General features: G+C 42.0%; 1 protein-coding gene across 1 annotated transcript; it reads right to left on the reverse strand.

Moving 5' to 3' along the window:
• Positions 1-609: 609 nt before the first annotated feature.
• Positions 610-12,087, reverse strand: E2F8 (E2F transcription factor 8). Its single transcript, XM_033062354.2, has 13 exons — positions 11,915-12,087; positions 10,422-10,697; positions 9,978-10,134; positions 8,608-8,913; positions 7,826-7,987; positions 6,299-6,436; positions 5,774-5,983; positions 5,174-5,258; positions 4,441-4,924; positions 3,365-3,583; positions 2,392-2,521; positions 1,981-2,297; positions 610-1,288 (listed from the first exon to the last, which is right to left on the reverse strand). The coding sequence occupies exons 1-13, from the start codon at positions 11,951-11,953 to the stop codon at positions 1,124-1,126; spliced, it is 2,688 nt and encodes an 895-aa protein (XP_032918245.1). The 5' UTR covers positions 11,954-12,087; the 3' UTR covers positions 610-1,123.
• Between the last annotated feature and the right edge of the window lie 5,421 nt (positions 12,088-17,508).

Genomic DNA, 17,508 nt, shown 5'->3' on the forward strand with positions numbered 1-17,508 from the left:
CTTCCATTTTCCAGGTTTTATTCTTCTTTCCCCCTCATTTGGGAATATTTCAATAGCGATCATATTCTGTCACATGTATTTTGTATTAGAACTTTGCACTAGTAAAGAGCAGATGAGTTTTACTGTGGTAGCTGTTTTAGTGACTTTTTTTTAAAATGCAGTCCAAGCCTGAATCCATTTCTATCCCAGGTTGGGCTGGGAAGGCAGATACACTATATTTTTATTGAATTTGTTAGTTATTGTTATCTGTGTGTGAACTCTAGGAGGACTCTTCATCTTTCTTCATTCAGTGTCAATGAGACAGTGCTGTTCGACTTTAAATTCAAGTGGTTTGATTAGACACATGTTACTGAATGCTCCAGGATGATATTCTTAGGAGTGGTAATATCTACTGATAATTAACTCAATGTAACTTTTGGACTCTTAATACACTTTTTCACAAAATACCATTTCCCCCTCCTTCCTTCAGAATACAGCAACCCTAGCCTGACAAAAAAAGAATTAAGAGATGCCAGTGAATATGCAATGTGTGACTTAGGTAATCTAATTTGATTAAACAGAAAAAGTCAGTCTAGAGTTTTATGTAAGTTTAATCTGAACAAATTGATTTAAAAATACAGTATAAATAATTCTTAACTTATATAAAAATTGATTAAGAAAATTTGGGTTTTTTTTTTGTGCTTCTTACTAACTTTACAAAAGAGCATTATTAAACACAGAAGCAAAACATTTTAACTACGGCCTTGTTGCTAAGACATAAAATATTTACACACAGTACTTTTTTTTTTGGTGCAAAATATGTACTGACTGTACCTTTCTGTACAAAGACAATTTCAGCTTACTTTGCATAGAAGAAATCAATACACACTCACAAAAAAAATCTCACTAGATACATAACTTTGTTGTTAAAATACTTCAGGTAAGCCTTTTGGAAAAATTCATTAGGCATTAACTTTCTCCTTAAGAGTCAGTTTTATTTTTAAAGCATCAATTAAGGCTATTCCAGCATTGAGGTCTTGGCAATAAATGTCCAAACCATTGTCCATCACACAATGCCAGATGTGTGCAGTGTGTTACCAGTAATTTTTTCTGCTAACACAGTCAGGAATTCGCTATCCCAAAATTAGTCTTCTGAAACTTCAAGTTTTCGTTGAGGAATATATAGAGTTCCTTGAGAGGTTCTCTGGGTACCATCTGAGTTTGCAGATAGTGAAGGTTCTGTGTTTGGCCCTCCTGGTGTGCGGAAAAAGTTTTCTGTAACTTCCTGAGGCTCCTTTGGAGCAGAAGGCTGAAGAGAAAAGAGGAAGTTACTTTCATTTATGGGAGAATAAAAAGTAAATTCTACTTCTAAGTTCCTGCAGGATGTTAGCAAACTTTTTTTTCCCCTGAAATATAAAAACTTAACTTTTTACTGAGAAGGATATACCTGCATTCCTTGATATATATGTAAATACATAAAAATATGATTTATCTAATCCCCTTCTTTTTTAACACAAACAAATATTAAGCAATACAGCATTACATAAAATATACAAGAAACTTCCTGTGGGGAAAAAAGTATTTAAAATCTTGTACAGTCCTATTCTATTAAAAGAAAAGCTGCTATCAAACACAAGAAGGGTTTTTTTTGAGGGTAGATTAGGGAAGTAACAAGAAGGAAAGATAAAGTAGCAAAGAGACAATTTGTTAATAATCTCAGATCTATGTAAAATCCTCCCTCTAACAGAGTTGTCTCTTCACATCTTGTCATCTTCCAGCTGGCTTCACTTCCACCACAAGTAAGTCACTTATCTTCCTTGCTAACCTCTCATTTCTACTGTACTTAGGCTGGCCTTCACTGCTAGCTCTTTTTGGGCACTGCTGATTTCTAAAGATCAGAAAGAAATGTTTATTTATTAATTTTACCTGCTGTAAGGGAGTTATTGCACTGTACTTCCCATTCAACCCACCATGGTGGAGTTGCAGTATATTTTAACTCACCTTCCCTTCTTGTACGTTTGTGCTCCCTGAGATATGGCTGATATTTTCTGATTGGGAAGAGACTGGCACGTGCTGAAGAACAGGATTTGCAGGAACTTGCACACCAGCAGGTATTAGTCCTATGTGTTGCAGCATAAAGTTCAGAGCTGAAGAGCTTGGATTTGGAGCAGAACTGGTACTGCTCGAATTGAGGCAGGAGTTGCTCAGCACAGGTGCGGCAGCTATGGAATTTGGTGACAGCATTATGTTCAAGGGTGTTATATGAAAAGCAGGAATATTGACTGTTTTCAGTTCTGAGGCTGGCATTGGAATGACACCTGGAACAAGAACATCAGGTATTGAAAGGAATCAGGAAAACTGGCCCCAGCCCCTTGAGCCAGCCCCCCTGTGCCTGTTTCCCTGGACACTCACCAGTGATGGGAGAGCTGTAGGCTGTGTGCTGCAGAGAACACACCCCAGCTTTCTCTTTGTTGGAGCACTCTGCCTTGTTGCCATGGGTGCAATGAGTCAGAGGAATAAGATAACCAGATGGAAAAAAAGTCTGAGAAAGAAAGAGACACCGCATCTTTAGCCCAAACATGAAATAAATCCCAAATGTTTTCTCCAAAACTGCAATCCTGCCTTGCTTTGTTCTTATTCTTTATCCTCCATGTCCCCAGGATGCCATATCCCATACCTGTACTTCTCTCTGTCTGAAATGAGACACAAACAGACTCAAGGACATGCTCTTTCAATTAAAACCACTCAGAAGTTAGCCAGCTCCATTTCCAGCTGATGCTCTTGGTGGTGAACTGGAAATCCACCCAGGATTAACACAGTGCAATTAGACCAGATGGAAAAGAAACCCTGATACTGGATACTATTTTTCCACATGAAACATCCTGGACCCAGTAAATCATCACATCACCTCCCTCTTGGATTGTGTTTTTCATAAAATAAATATTGAAAGACAAAACTTTTGCATTTATACATCCTGTTTTTATCAATATAACTGTTCTTTATTCAGGTTCTCCAGAGCAATCAGTCTTAACTGCAGAGTACTGGATTTTACTGATGAAGAGAGTTTAATGTGATTCTATTTCAAAGTATTTGACAGTAAGCTTATGCAAACACGGGACTGGGAAGGTAAGGGATCTCAACATTGCCCTCAGCTCCTTAACATGACCTTCATTCCAATGGAAATCTGAAAGCCTCTTTATGTCCTCTTATTTGTGTACTCAATGCAGAAACAGAAAACCTATATTCCTACAAAATAAGGTTTTAAAAGCATACTAAAATTAGTTCAACCAAAGACAACCTATGTGAGTGTAGTTCCTTACGGTTTTGTTTCCTTTGCAAAGACTCCAAGTAGTGTTTTCTCAGAGAATGGCAACACAAATCTTACCTCGGGAGCAGGAATGGCAAATGCCACGGGTATGTCTTGTTTTGTTTTGATTTTATCTTCATCTTCTGGAATATCTTCTTTTGTACATTGGTCACAGCAGCTTGCCATGTTTTGATCTACTGTTTTTGTTTCATTCTGTCTCTCTTCCTGGACATTGTCCATCTCATGATTCGTTTGTGAGCTATTGGAAGGTGTTTTTTCATTCTTAGTGGATTCTCCCTTGGAAAAAAGTATATACAAAAAGAAAGGCAGGTGTTGTAAGGCTTAACAATCTCAATTAGAGGCCTACAACGATATTTATACATTCTTAAAAAGTGAAAAGCAAGGTTTTACTTCCTTCTCATTCCCAAGTTTGTGCTATAAAAATTTCTGTTCACTAAGATAGCCAGGTCCGTGTTATCACCTCTTAATTTCTTCCCAGCTAGTGGGTGTTTGATAACATGTGCTGTTATAACACACCCATAACATATGATGACTGTTTCAAATTTACAGCAGATTTATAATTTACAGAGATGCTAAAACAATCAGCAAAAGAGGAAAGGAATCCAGCCCCAATCTCTACATGTACATCAAGTTTATCTGAACCTCTTATTCTCTTCATGTGCTGTTCTATTATGCCTACAATAACCCAACACTGGGTGGAAATATTTAGAAGGTATCAGGATTTTAGGATGTGCCCTTTCCAGTGACTTTTATACATCTACTTTCCTTCCTAACACCTCTAAATCCAAGAATGGATGCCAGCAAATTCAGAGAATCCTAGAATTCAAGGGACCTTGAAGATCACCTGCTTCCAACCTCACTCTCAACCTGACCTACTTCAGAATCATAGGTAAGTTTTGACATAGTGTTTTGTGAGTTGTTGGATTCTCACTACACCTGTACACTTTGTCTTCTTAGATACAAATCCCAGCACCTCAAACATCAGCAGGCACAGCAAATGAACACCATCTCTTCAAGCCTGATGTTATTTAACACGCCCACTCTCACTGGCAGGCTCCTACATCACTTTGAAAATGAGTAGGTGGCAACATCACTAGACCATAAAATGGCATTTTAAAACTAATTTAACTTACCAAAGAAATATCAAGACTTTCCTCATTACTTTTACGCCTTTTAATTAAATTATTCTCTGGTAATGCTTGTGATCTTTTAAGGCACCGTTGAGATGAAGTTTCTGATTTCGTTTCAGGTCTTTCTTCAGCTGCCAAGGATTTTGTAGGCTCATCTGGACCTCTCTGAGTATCTCCTTCCTCAGTGGTTATTTTGTTTAATACTTTTGAATTATTACTCTTAATTCCAGTTACGTTAGCACATGGCAGAGGCTGCAACATGAAGCCTGGGCTGTAGGTTGTCACCGTGTGGGCTTGGGAAGGGTGCAGATAGATTGCATATGAAACCCCAGACTGAGGATGAGGTAGGATGACTGGTGACACAGAGCTGTGGCTTGCAGGGCACACCCCGAGGGACTGGCTCAGAGCTGGCTGCTGAGAGGGTTCAGACTTGGGGACAGCCTCAGGCGAGGACAGGGCACATTTCACTTGCATTTCTTCTGCTGTCCTTCAGCAAAAAACAAACAAAAAAAGCCCAAATGTGTTTTAATTCCTTTGAGCAGAAATTAATGTCCTGACAAATTATCTTCTGCAATACAAAGACTTAACAAACTTGTACTTCTCAAACCACTTAAGAGAAAATAAATTACAAACTAGCCCTGCAGTACTCAGGGTTACTGGTTTTTGCAGGCTATTGCCCCATTCAAACTAAGCATAACTTTAACTTGTTCTCACTTTTAAGCTTGTGCAAACTTACTTGGATTGTCCTTCCAGCTGATGTTTAGCGATTGCTGGAAACTGAGCTATTGTATTTGGGAAAACTGGTAAACTTTGATAAGTACCTGGTTGGAGGAGAAGAACAAATCAAAACTGTGAGTACATCAAATTCAAAAGTTAAAATTTAACTTTAAATTGAGAAGACTGCATTATGTAATGTAACATACACATTTAATGAGAAAATTTATCCTCAAACTCAGCCCAGATTTGATTTGATCAACTGGACATCAATTTACATCAAATTTTAAAGGCCCCAGAGAGGATCCCTAGCAAGAACATGGATATTGACAGGTAATTTTCTGGCCATTTCTTGGAATACATAACTGCTTATCCAAAGCAGAGTTTCTACAGCAAAGCAGGTTCATACAAGATCCAATATTCAGTGATTCTAGACAAACAGAATATCTGTAGCCATTTCTATATTTTTGACAGTTCTTAAGATGCATTTTTTGAAAGGAGGCACCACCCACACATCTGCATGTCCTCTGAGAAGAGGACAAGCCCAAATATTTAATGCAAGACTACATCTGACTTAAAGAAAAAGAAGTTTCTAAAAGAAAAGTTAGGAAAAGATACATACTGGCACTTATTTTAACTGGACTGGTTGGAGCAGACTGGATCTTCCTTCTGTCATTCTCTATACTCTTAACTAATTTTATTAGAGATGAATGCCGAGTGAAGTTTTGCTTTCCTTTTGAAGGAAAAAGGGCTTTTGAGCATTGCTCTTTGGAAGGGATTAATTCTGAAATAGGTGGGGAACAGGCTGTAGAAGTTGCTTCAAGTTTTGTATCTGAAAAACAGCAAAAAATGAAAAAATACGTATCATATGCAGATTCAGTAATTAAAAGCAATTATTTGAGCCTGGCTTATAATTCTTGAAGTACCATGCAGCAGCAAACATAGAAATTCAAGAATCTAAACAGGTGAATATCCACTGTTTGCAGATAGATATTTGTTGCTGTGCTGTTAAGGACAGTGGTGTGACTAGTAGAAGACTTTCTGCTTAGTTATTCTATCTTTTGGTCAAAAAGTCTAGTAGAGAAAACAAAAAAAACCCCCAATCAATATCATCAGCAGAATTAAAGGAAATGACACATACACCTACCCTGAGTATTTGGCAAGACCTCGGGTCCTGTCCACTTGAATGCTGGTTTTCTACCTCTCTCCTCTGTAACATGAACTTTTTTGATAAGCTTAAGGCTGCTGAGAACATTTGCTATGTCATAAAGTCTTCTAATTTTGGCTGAAATGAAAGAAATAAATGTAAAGTATAGAAGTGCAATTAACAAGTTAGCATGTATCAGATAAAGAAATGTTGTAACACCCTTTAAGCAGATAGAAGGAAAAACCTTTTACAAAATTACAAGAACAATTTTGTGAATAGGTGAATGAATACAATAAAATAACATTGTGATACAAAGTTTACATGTAAAATAGAATAACAGATACATATGTAGAAGACACTGCAAAGATTATTATGCTAAATATGGAAAAAAGGAACGTTTTCAAAACAAGTTAATTTCTGTGCAATGGGCAAACCTACACAAATCCCTTAGCAAATATAAGAAGATTAAAAGGCAGGTACACACATTCAATGGCAGATGTGGGCACTGGAGGGAAGAGAGAGACTCTAAAATCCAACAGGATAATCATCCTGTACGTCTTCCCTGTCTCTAGAAAAAGTTTCAAGTAGAAGTCAAATTACAAGTGAGTTCTAGAGTAAAGTGAATATGCTTAGGTCATGGAATTTTTAGGCTTCATAAGCAAGAACATGGTAAAACATGGGACTGGTACTTGAAATACAGGTAGACAGATGGAATGCCCTGAAAATACTTTTATTGTGAGACAGGGTCTTCTTATGGAAGAATAAAAACAAGCAAAAAACCTTACTGAGTAGCCACCCATGCTCTCTATGTTGCTGTGAGGCAATGGAAACGAAATCATGAACTGAAAACAACAAGGATCGGTATCTGCATAGACACATTTCCACATAAAGAACCCAAAACCAAACCAAAAATTATCCCAAACAAGAAAAGAAATCTGAGAATCAAGGAAGAGTCTAATTTTCAAGAAAACCCACGACTATCCCTTAAAAGCAGCACATTTTTAATTATCATATGTCTACTGACCTAGACCTAGAAACACCATTTCATTTGAATGGAGAGGAAGGAGAGGAAGTGCGCAGGGAACTGAGAGTAGGGTAAAAGAATGAAGAAATAATTGGCAGTTAGAGCACAGGGTTTCACTTCCTCTGACATGGAAGTTGGTCACAGGACATTTACAGAATTTTTCTAGATTTCTACCAAGTTAGTTGTGTGCCCAGAACACAGATTTTGCATGATTCATCTTACGTGAAATGATGCTTAAAACTTTGACAGGCTGCTTGAGGAAAGAGAAATTGTTACCAATATGGAGCCTTACGACATTACTTCAGGAGGGAGGATTTAATAGACTTTTCCTCTCAGGTGTTATGTATCAATGACCATACAAAAATTACAGGCTGCAGAAGGTGTTTAGTGAGTTTTTGGAGGCTCAAATAAATATTTGTTGCTGAAAAAATAAGACAGTATTTTTCATTATGTGAAGTAGTAGCGAGGTAATTAATTTAGCTTACACTTGCTGTTGTACTTACTTTTAAACTTGCTTTTATCTAAGTCTTCTAACTGATCTTCTCCAATCAGGATTTTAGCAGCAACTTCAAGGCTCACTATTTGAGGTGTTGATACAAGAAACAACATCACAAATTTCTGACTCATAACTCGTAAGGACTTGTATTTCCTGCCATTCACTGATGCTGCAGCAGACAGGAGAGAGGATTAAAGTATTCAGTAACACACCAGCTACAAACATAAAACACTGAAGAAATTTGTCAGTGATAATAACTAAGAATAACACAGGGCCAATGCTGACTGCAGAATCATGCTTCTACTTGACAAGAAACAGATGATTGGGTGAATACTAAATCTAACTACAAAGAAGAGAGGGTGATGTATCCCACATATACATTTCCTGTTGCCTGACTTGTACTCTTAAAGATGTTTAACCCTTAATTTAAATTTCTTCCACAAATCAAAGCTACATTAATAAAACAAATTGAACAATTTATGCTTCAAGTTTCTATAACATTCAGCAGTAACTTCTGGTTTCTATAACAATTCAGTGGTAATGGCAATTGGATTATATGTTGGTGTATTTGATAGTTTCACCTGATGTAGAAACAAATTACAAGAACTGAACGAATAAGGCAAGTGAAAGAGTGCAGAGCACTTTTTCTCACCGCAAATAGTCGTGGTGCCTTTGGGGCTGCATCAACTCAAGAAAAAAAAAGGAAGGCTAATAAATGTTTTTTTCCAAGTTCACAGAAATTTATCATTTTAATTACATATTATTCTTGGCATTATAGAGAATTATTACCAGCACGGAATTCCACTCCTGGGAGCTCGACAAAAGACATTTCTGACTGCTCACTTGAGCCAAAAGAACTTGCCATTTCTTCATTTCTTTCACCATCAGGATCAAATTCATGCTCATACTCTCTTTTCTTGATCATCTGGATTTGCTGTATGTATTTGTTCTCTTCTCCCACCTTTTTCAGAGCCTGCAGGGTCTGGGAGAGGTTGTGGCGCCCGTGCCAGACGTATCTGTTCCTGGCCAGGCGGCTCACCATGTGCAGGCTCTCCAACACATTCACAATGTCATAGATGCGCCTGCGCTCCACATCTGCAGGGGGAAAGGTGAACCTGACATCTCCACCAAGCAAAATATGTGCACTCATGCAGTACCTGCAGCACAGATTCCTGCCCTTCCTCTTAATATACTCCTAAATAATTTTTGCCAATTCCATATCACAAACTGAAAATAGCCCTCACAGGTCTTGCCAGCAAGTAAAACAAATCTTGCTTCATATATGGAAGGACATGCTGTTCCACAATTATACTTGGCTTTCAGCATTCCTTAAGAAATAAAACATACTTTTGCCAGAAGAGGCATTACATGGGTTTCAAAAACAGAGCATTTTTCATTATTCGCTGCATTGATTTCAGATTGTGTCCTTAAATAACCCTGGAAACTCATGGTAGGAAACTCTTTTCTAACTTCATTTTACATGCCATTTTATTAGCACACTCTTCTTTTCTCATTTGTCTGGTAAACTCCTGGTTTTGATAGACATTTCCCAGGAGATATGTCCTTTTGTATAAAGTATAAAAAAATGTAAATCACACAGCTTTAAAATTTTTCTAACTATTATCCATATATAAGCTGTAGAATACTGCTTATATAAACTTTTTTATTTAGAAGGGCTTCAGCTTGATGTTAGAAACATGGACTCTGCAGAAATCATTGGTGCAACATAAAAATAGTGATATAAAATGAGAAAGTTAAGTTATCACGAATAGAAAGCACTTTCTCGCTTTGATGTCATGATCGGACAGGAAGCTGTGGGCTCAGTTTGAGAAATACCAGTTCCTGCTGCAAAAATCTAACCACTAATCTTAGGTATCATCTCTGAATATGAAAAACTGCAACTGGTTATTTGTGGTATCAGCAATAATTTATATGTTCAATATGAAACAGAATTCAGCGTTTCCCAGTTCAGTTCACTGAGGAAACATCATAATTTTAAAATATTTGCTCTAGGGATGAGGAATTTAAGACTGGGTTTAAATAAATTTGAAACAGGATAAGCATCCAAAATTGTATGGAGCAGAAATGTACTAACAAAAATGGAAGGTTATTGGCAAATTTGCATTAAGAAATATTTAATAGGATGAACACCAACTTACGTAGCTCTTCAGTGACTTCATCAAGGCAAATGTAACTTTTCTGTGAAGGGCTGGGATAATCAGGGTATCGAGCTAAGAATTTATGACACAGTAATCCGAGACTTTTCTCTTTGCGACTTGGCTGGGATTTTTCATATTCATCCCCCAACAAGTGCTCCTACATGGGAAAAAGAGATTGTGAGGTTTTTGACAATATGTAGGCACAGATATTTAACAGCTTCATAGTAAGCACTGTCAAAGGACCAGTGTTTTTCCTTTGTCCTCAGCAGCTATGAAATAAAACCAGAACATTACCTGTTTGGTAAGCACTCCAAAATCAAAACTTAAAACAAGTATGTGCTATGTCAATGTATAATTTTTATACTAAAATTAGCTAACTTTAAAAAAATTAGCTAACTTTAAAAAGAGAAGGAAAAAATAGATACAGACAACTTTACAACATACCTGTAAACAGTGTTTTGTCTGTAGCACCTCATTTGAACTGTCTGACAGTTGCCTTCTCTGTTCTCGGCTCCTAATCTCAGGACTGGCTGCACTAATCAGCATTTTCAGGTTGGAAGTAGGTGTCCATGGATCTGCTGGTGTGGTTTCCTTCGGTTTTGGGGGTGTGGTTAGAGGCTGACACTCGGGCTGTCTCTCTGTCAGTACCAACTGTGAGGTAGCCACTTGTTTCAAAGGGGTTTTCAGTACATTTTTGCATGGCTCAGAATGCTCATTTTCCTACATATCAAGAAAAAGAACAACCGTGATATTAAAACCCAGGTGCACCATGATCCTTTTATCAATAATAGTCAAAGGGGGGTAGAGATCCATTGCATTTTTTTGGGTAGCTCCGAGTCAAGGTTCCAGTCGTACTCTGAACCAATGAGTCCCTTCTCTGAAACCATTTCAGTGCCTGTAGCTTAAGGCTCGGGTCCTGCGGCATTTGTTCCCCGGGTAATTTTCCTTTTCCTTCCTCTGAGGCAAATACAATAAAAACATGCGTTAATGCACAACCGGGAGCTATAAATAATGGCTGAAACATGTCATTACCCAGGAGCCGGTGTGATGCTGCTTAAAAATTCTTGTTGGGCTAAACAGACAGTAGCCTACATGTCAGGGTACTCTTATCCTTTATCACATAACCGTCTTAACTCGGGCGACCAGCCCGGTGTTCAGTAGCCGTAGAAGTGTTGGCTAACAAGCTCTTAACTTTTACAGTGAGCTTTAACAAGCTCCCAACTCTCTCAACAAAGTTCGGAGCGGAGTGAGTGGTAGAATGTAATGCGGGGCTTGCCGAGGTAGAGCACGAGAGGAGAGGATAAAGACGGGAAAGCGAAGGAGAGGGATGCCCGCCAGGCTGGGTCGGGGGCCGATCCACTTCCTCGTAGCTCCTCTCCTATTCCCCCTTCGCTTTTCGCGCCGTGCCCCCGCGCATGCGCGATCGGCCCCGCCGAGCCCTCCAAGCAGTGGGTCTGGGGTCTGCGGGGGTCCCGGAGCCCGTCCCGGCGAGGAGCCCGGGGCTCCGGGCAGGCTGGCCAGCCTGGGGTTCCGAGGGAAGCGGGCTCGGCCCCACCTCCGCGGGACCCTCTTCCAATCGCAACTTCCCTGTCACAGCCCCGCAAAACGTCCGAGACAAACACGCTTTAAACATCATTATAGCTGCTCCTCAACACACCTACTGCTCGGGAAAAAAACAGAGAGGAAAGGAGTGCCAGCAAGAAGAATTGTTCTTTACGCACTCCGTGGATAAAGACCGTGAGAGATGAAGAAACTTCTATTGAGGACAGAAGGTAACACACGCTCGGTTTCTGCCACCCCACGGTTCCTACGCGCGAAGGCTCCGACCGGAGCGGTTTCACGCCCAACGGGGCTGAGCGCGGGCCGTGGGGCTGTCACCGCCCCGCGGGACGCGGCAGCCCCGAGCCTCGCCCGCTCTCGCCCACCGGAGCAATTACCTTGTCGCCGGCCCCCATCTCCCCGCCCGCCGGCCGCATTCTCCCGCCGCCTCAGGAGGCGACACCCGCCGATTCCGCCGCGCCGCTCCGCATCGCAGGTCCCGCCGACTCTGCAGGGCGGGAGGAGGGAGGGAGGCACTGGCTGGGGGGCCCCGCGACGGGCCGGTCCCCACTGCCCTCCGCAGCCGCCGGACTCGTCCCGCCGCCTCCCGCCTCCCGGCCCGGCCCGCGCGCGCCCGCTGCCCAACGGCCCCGGCCCCGCCCCGCCCCGCCCGCCGCGGCCCAGCACCGCCCATCGGCTCTGCCAGCGTCGGGGGAGACGCTACCCCGGCGCCCTCCCGCTCCCCGGCGCTGCCGCCGCGCACCCCACGGTCCGGGAGCGCCGGCGGCCCCCAGGAGCGGCGCTGCCACCGCCGCCGCCCGCCCGGGCCCGGCCGAAGCGCGGGGCCGCTCCCGGTGCCGATTTGAATTCAACGCGCGGAGCCGCCGCGGGCGGGTGTGGCGGGCGCGGCAGCCAATCAGCTCCCGGCGCAGCGCCCCGCGCGGCCAATCAGAGGGCGGCGCTGCGCGGCCTCTCCCTCCTCCTCCCGCCTCCCGCTGCCGGGCGAGCGCCGGCGGGGCTCGGGCCGGGGCTTTGGCGGGTTCCCTCCCTCGCTCCCTCCCTGCCGCCCTCCCGCTCCAACGGCCGCGGGGTCGCGGGGCGGAGCGGGCGGGGGGCGCCGGGCGGTTTAGCGGAGCCTATTTACCCGCCGCCGGCTCTCCCGTCCGTCAGGGCCCGCGCGGGCTCCGCGCGCCGCTCGCGCCTTCCCCCGCCGGCCGCGCGCCGCTCACGGGGTGCCGCCCGCCGCTCCGGGGGCCGTTCGCGGGGTGCCCGCGCCTGCCGCGCTCCTCGGAACGCACACCGTGCTTAACACGCACCGCGCTTCGTGCCCGGGCACCCGGCCGGGAGCTCCCGGCTGAGCTCCGCAGCCGGGGCTGGACACCGGCTGGAGTGACGGCCCCGCTCAGCCAAAAGAAGGGATGAAAGGTGAATGGCTGAACGGGAGAGGGGCTCGTAAGTGGGTGAGAGCGCTTCTATCGCCCTTGGCCAAGGGATGTTAGTGCCCCTCAGATAAGGATCCCAGCCGTGTTGTGCCGCTTATCGCAAAATCACAGAACCAACTAGGTTGGAAAAGGTCTCCGAGATCAGCGAGTCCAATTTATGACCAGCCCGACTACGGTACTAAGTGCTACGTCCAGTCTTTCCTTTAACACCTTCAGGGACAGTGAGCGACTCCAGCACCTCCCTGGGCAGCCCATTCCAACGTCTGATCATCCTCCCCGTGAAGGAATTCCTCCTAATGTCCAACCTAAAAAATCTGCAGCGTTTTAAGACATCTTGTCCTGTCCCTTGTCCTGGGAGCAGAACCCGACTCCTACGAGGCTGCACCCTCCTGTCAGGGAGTTGAAGAGAGTGATGAGGCTGTCCCTGACCTTATAGCAGAGGTTACAAAGATTTTGCTTTGCAGGCAGGAGTCTGGGATTTGAACCCGCCTCACCTGGGCTGGTTTTTCTGCTAGAGCCGGGATTTCCAAACCTTTTAATGTAACTCTGTAACTTCTCTGAAAGGGAAGTCTGAAAGCTTGTAAACTCAAACGAAAAACTTGTGACCTTCACTCCTTGGTGCCACCAGCCATGTAGCAGCCAAGGATTATTCCCTTGCAGTATCTATGTGCCACACCTTAAAAACTGGGATTTGGGTGGACATTTACTCCTTTTCCTTGTTGGTGCCTTGATACAATAACTGTGTATCGGTTTCTTTCTATAAAAGGCCAAGAATTGTCGTAATTATTGTGGTTGTTGTAACCCAGAGCTGCTGTGTGACTCACAAGAAGAACAAATATAAATACTAAATAAAAAAAAATGTGTTTTTTCTTTACCCCAACAGTGCCAGGCATGACCACAGAGAATGCACGTGGAATTTGGGTTACTTAAGTGTCGAGCACTCACATGTTTTGAAAATCAAACCAGGAAAAAAATCAGGCTTTTGCATTCAAGCTGCCATTTGAATATTTATTTAATTTATGTCGAACTTTGAAAATTACCTTTATCACCTAATCAAGAGGCCATTATCTCTGTTCAAACAGCACACTCTTGTGACCTTTGTTCGGGGGACTTCTTTCCTGGTCTCCAAGTTAGCCTTACAAGCTGCCCATTATGACAGTATCAGACATTTTAAAGTAAAGGGTAAAAGAACTTCCAAGGTTATTACATCTACTAAAATAATTATTCTGTTAATAACTTGTGTGCCTCTTTTACCATACCATGCTAGAGCCTTTGCATTTCTGAGATTATGGAATTATGTGGAGTATTAAAGGGCATTCTCACTTGCAGATATCAATTCAAACTGTTTGTATTTCCCTCTGCTCTTGCTTGTCTTGCATAAGTAGCTGTAATTATGTTATTTGCCGGGTACCTCTTAAAGGAGAAAGAACAGAGATTTAAAATTTTGATGTCCCTGACACAGCAACTGAAGGCACCAGTAGCAAGTCAATAATGGGTCCCTTAATGTATAACCTTGAAGCCTCTCATGTGATGATCCTTGTGGGGGATGTTTACTGTTTTCAAGTATTGTGCTGAATCAAGGCACCACCTGATGCCAGAAATCAGAGTTGGAGAGTAATGGGTGATTTTATCTATGCTGGTTCGCTAAAGCGTTAGTTGCAGCATCGTTATATTGGATTGTCATGGATTAAAGAGAATATCCTAGTGGTTTGGTCAAATCAAGTCACTGATAAAGTGGTAAATAAGCAAAGGTTTTGTGAAATTAAGTGCTTCCAGTGCCTCTATTCTAGTTAAACATTCCTTCTCATCTGCCTGTAGAAATTTTCCTCTTCCAGAAACAGCTTTAGCAATGCATTATGATAAAAAAAGCACTAATCTGGTTTGCTCAGCATGCACTGCTCGAGTTGTATTTCTTGTATGAACAGATGTTGTCAATAATGGATTTGTTTCAGTGTGATCACAAGGCAGCAAAGTTCAGCGTCTTGTGCTGGTGTGCTTCCTAGATGTGGTGCTGCACTTCTGCCAAGAGGAATTGTAATTAATGGCTCACATAAAGAGGAAATACACACTGAATTTTACTGGATGTGGTCCTGAGCAAGGGGCTTCAGTGATCACATTTCTAAGAATGCTCTGTTGTAAAGTTCCAGAAAAAAAAAAAATCACTGCTAGTATAGTATGTGAGTTTAGAAGATTTTGTGATCTCTACAGCCTTCAGAAAGCTGCTTTCTGCAGCTTTGTGCCCTGCTTGTTGGAGTACTCAGACTATTTTAGGCTGCTTTCCTCAAGGAGCTACTTTGTTATTTCTCTTACTAGAGCCGGAATTGTGAATTTGAACATTGTAGCTGCCAGCAGGAGGTTTTCAGGGAAGTGCCTCAAGTTCAGCATCCAGTTCCACTGTTGAAACAGCGCATGTGGGAATCCTGGCGAGTGATGCTGTTTATTGCATATGTCTCTTCCAAGTATTATGTTTTCTGGTAATATTTCTTTTATCCAAGTTAATTTTAAAAGGCAACTGATATCTTTCATTTATCATACCTTAATTTTGTTGTCTGGTGGGTTTCAAGGAGAGCTAGCTGTCTTCTGCAGATATGTACTTCTAGGCAAGAAGTTCATGATATAAGCAGACCCCCAAATACCTCAGAAATCTCTCAGTAGATTGGGTTAAATATTCAATATATTTTAAGCATACATAATGAAATCATTGCCTCCAATAAAAATTGAAAGCAGGCAGAGTAATTTCAGAAGTACAGGGTAGCAGTCAGAAACAAAAGTGTTTCCTTATTCACATGCTGCTGTAATGTTAATCTCTCCGGTCACTTCAAAATTGTGACAAAATCTGGATTATAGCATTCATCCTTTTCTTGTCCTTGTCTCCATTCTGGGCTGTGATGTATCTTCATTTCTGAGCTATGAATAAAGTTTTGCAGAGCATGCAGATAACTTCAGGCTGTGCCTCTTGCAGGGTTCACTAGAGGTCACACTTCTTTTACTCTTCTGTGTCTGCGAGACAGACTGCTGCTCCTCACAGAGATGTACTGGCTGTGCTGCCATTGTATTATTTACCCAGCAAAATGACATCTGTAATTCTGTACAGGGTATAGCAGCACTAAGGGGCTTTTAAATAATAAACCAAACAAAACAAAAACCCTCCAAACCTTTTAAAGGTTAAACAGGGAAATTATGGCAAATAAATGACATGTGTCAGATTGAAAATACGATGTCTAAAAGTGATCTCATGAATTTTTGTCAGACGATATCTCCACAGACAGCAGCGTGGAGAATCCTAAAAATGTTTTGGTTTGGAAGGGACCTTAAAGCTTATCCAGTGCCACCACTCTGCCATGGGCAGGGACACTTTCCAGTTTACTCAATGCCCCATCCAATTTTGCTTGGAGAACTTCCATGGATGGGGCATCCGCAGCTTCTCTGGGCAATTGCGTATCCCAGGCGGTCAGTAAGATCAGCCCCACAGCAGACAGACACAGCCATAGCTGGGTGCAGGCACCCAAAGGATTCACTGCTGCCACGTGCCAACCTGGAAAAGCGATGGGAGAGGAATAACTGGCAGCTCCCAAAACCGAGTGTGGGAGCAGCACCCAGTGCAGGGCACGGCACCAGGTCAGGAGGTGGCAGCACCTGCTCCACAGGGCCCTATGGAATGCTCTACTGCAGCCCTACCTAATTCTGTATTCATTAGTCTGCATAAAATTAAATCATATTAAGGCATATTATTGAACAAGCTGATTCAATTTAACTGGAGTTTATTTGCTTTCAGTTGTTACATTATCTTTTAAAATTAGGCAAATTAAATCAGCTGGTCAAGCTCTGAGGTGAAGGATGGGAAGGAAACAAACCCAAAACATTACAAAAACCTGGATTCTTAAACAAACAAATGCCCTTTTCAGGCATTTAAGGGAATGCTAATTAAAACTTAATGCATGCACCAGAAACTACACTGCAAGAATATTAATAGCATGGTGGGAAGAAAAATGGAGATAGAGTGTTTCAGTGTTTCACTTCTGTAGGCATATTTTTCCTGCTAAAATTAATTATTAGAAAATAAGATAACAGCTCAGAAATGTGTGCTTATTGAAGATCAAACACAGGGCACTTTCTTAGCTGTGGAACATCTAGAGCTAAGAGTTTAGAGTAGTCAGTAAAGAGCATGTTTGTACTTCAAATGCATTTTACTTTTTGTAGTCAAACATTTCAGAGGTAATACCATCTAAATTGTTTTAGTGTACTTTAGATTTTGTTGTTTCAACATTTCAGAGGTGAGTTATCTCTACTAGGAGTTGAGACTCATGGCCATTTAAATGAGTCAACATTTTTGAGAAATTAAGAGGAATTCTGCTTACCAAAGTGAAACATACAGACAAGCCTTTCACAAGAGCTATTTCCTGAAAGAGTAAGTTGGAGCAAAGGTCTGTTTGCTTCATGCCCTTGAAGTAGAAAATTATATTTTAAAAATTATTTTTATATCCAAGTTTATTATGTGAGGGAAAAAAAAAAAGATTGCTAATATATATATTGTTATTTGTGGGAACCTT

Source organism: Catharus ustulatus, chromosome 6 (assembly GCF_009819885.2).
Source record: "Catharus ustulatus isolate bCatUst1 chromosome 6, bCatUst1.pri.v2, whole genome shotgun sequence".
Lineage (NCBI taxonomy): Eukaryota > Metazoa > Chordata > Aves > Passeriformes > Turdidae > Catharus > Catharus ustulatus.

Coding starts and splice junctions, on each gene's coding strand:
- E2F8 (XM_033062354.2), bottom strand. CDS start 11,953: ATGCGGCCGGCGGGCGGGGAGATGGGGGCCGGCGACAAG. Junction 5,984..6,298: donor GGTCTTGCCAAATACTCAGG/GTAGGTGTATGT, acceptor GCTGTTTTTCAG/ATACAAAACTTGAAGCAACT. Junction 1,289..1,980: donor CAAACGTACAAGAAGGGAAG/GTGAGTTAAAAT, acceptor TTTTCTCTTCAG/CCTTCTGCTCCAAAGGAGCC.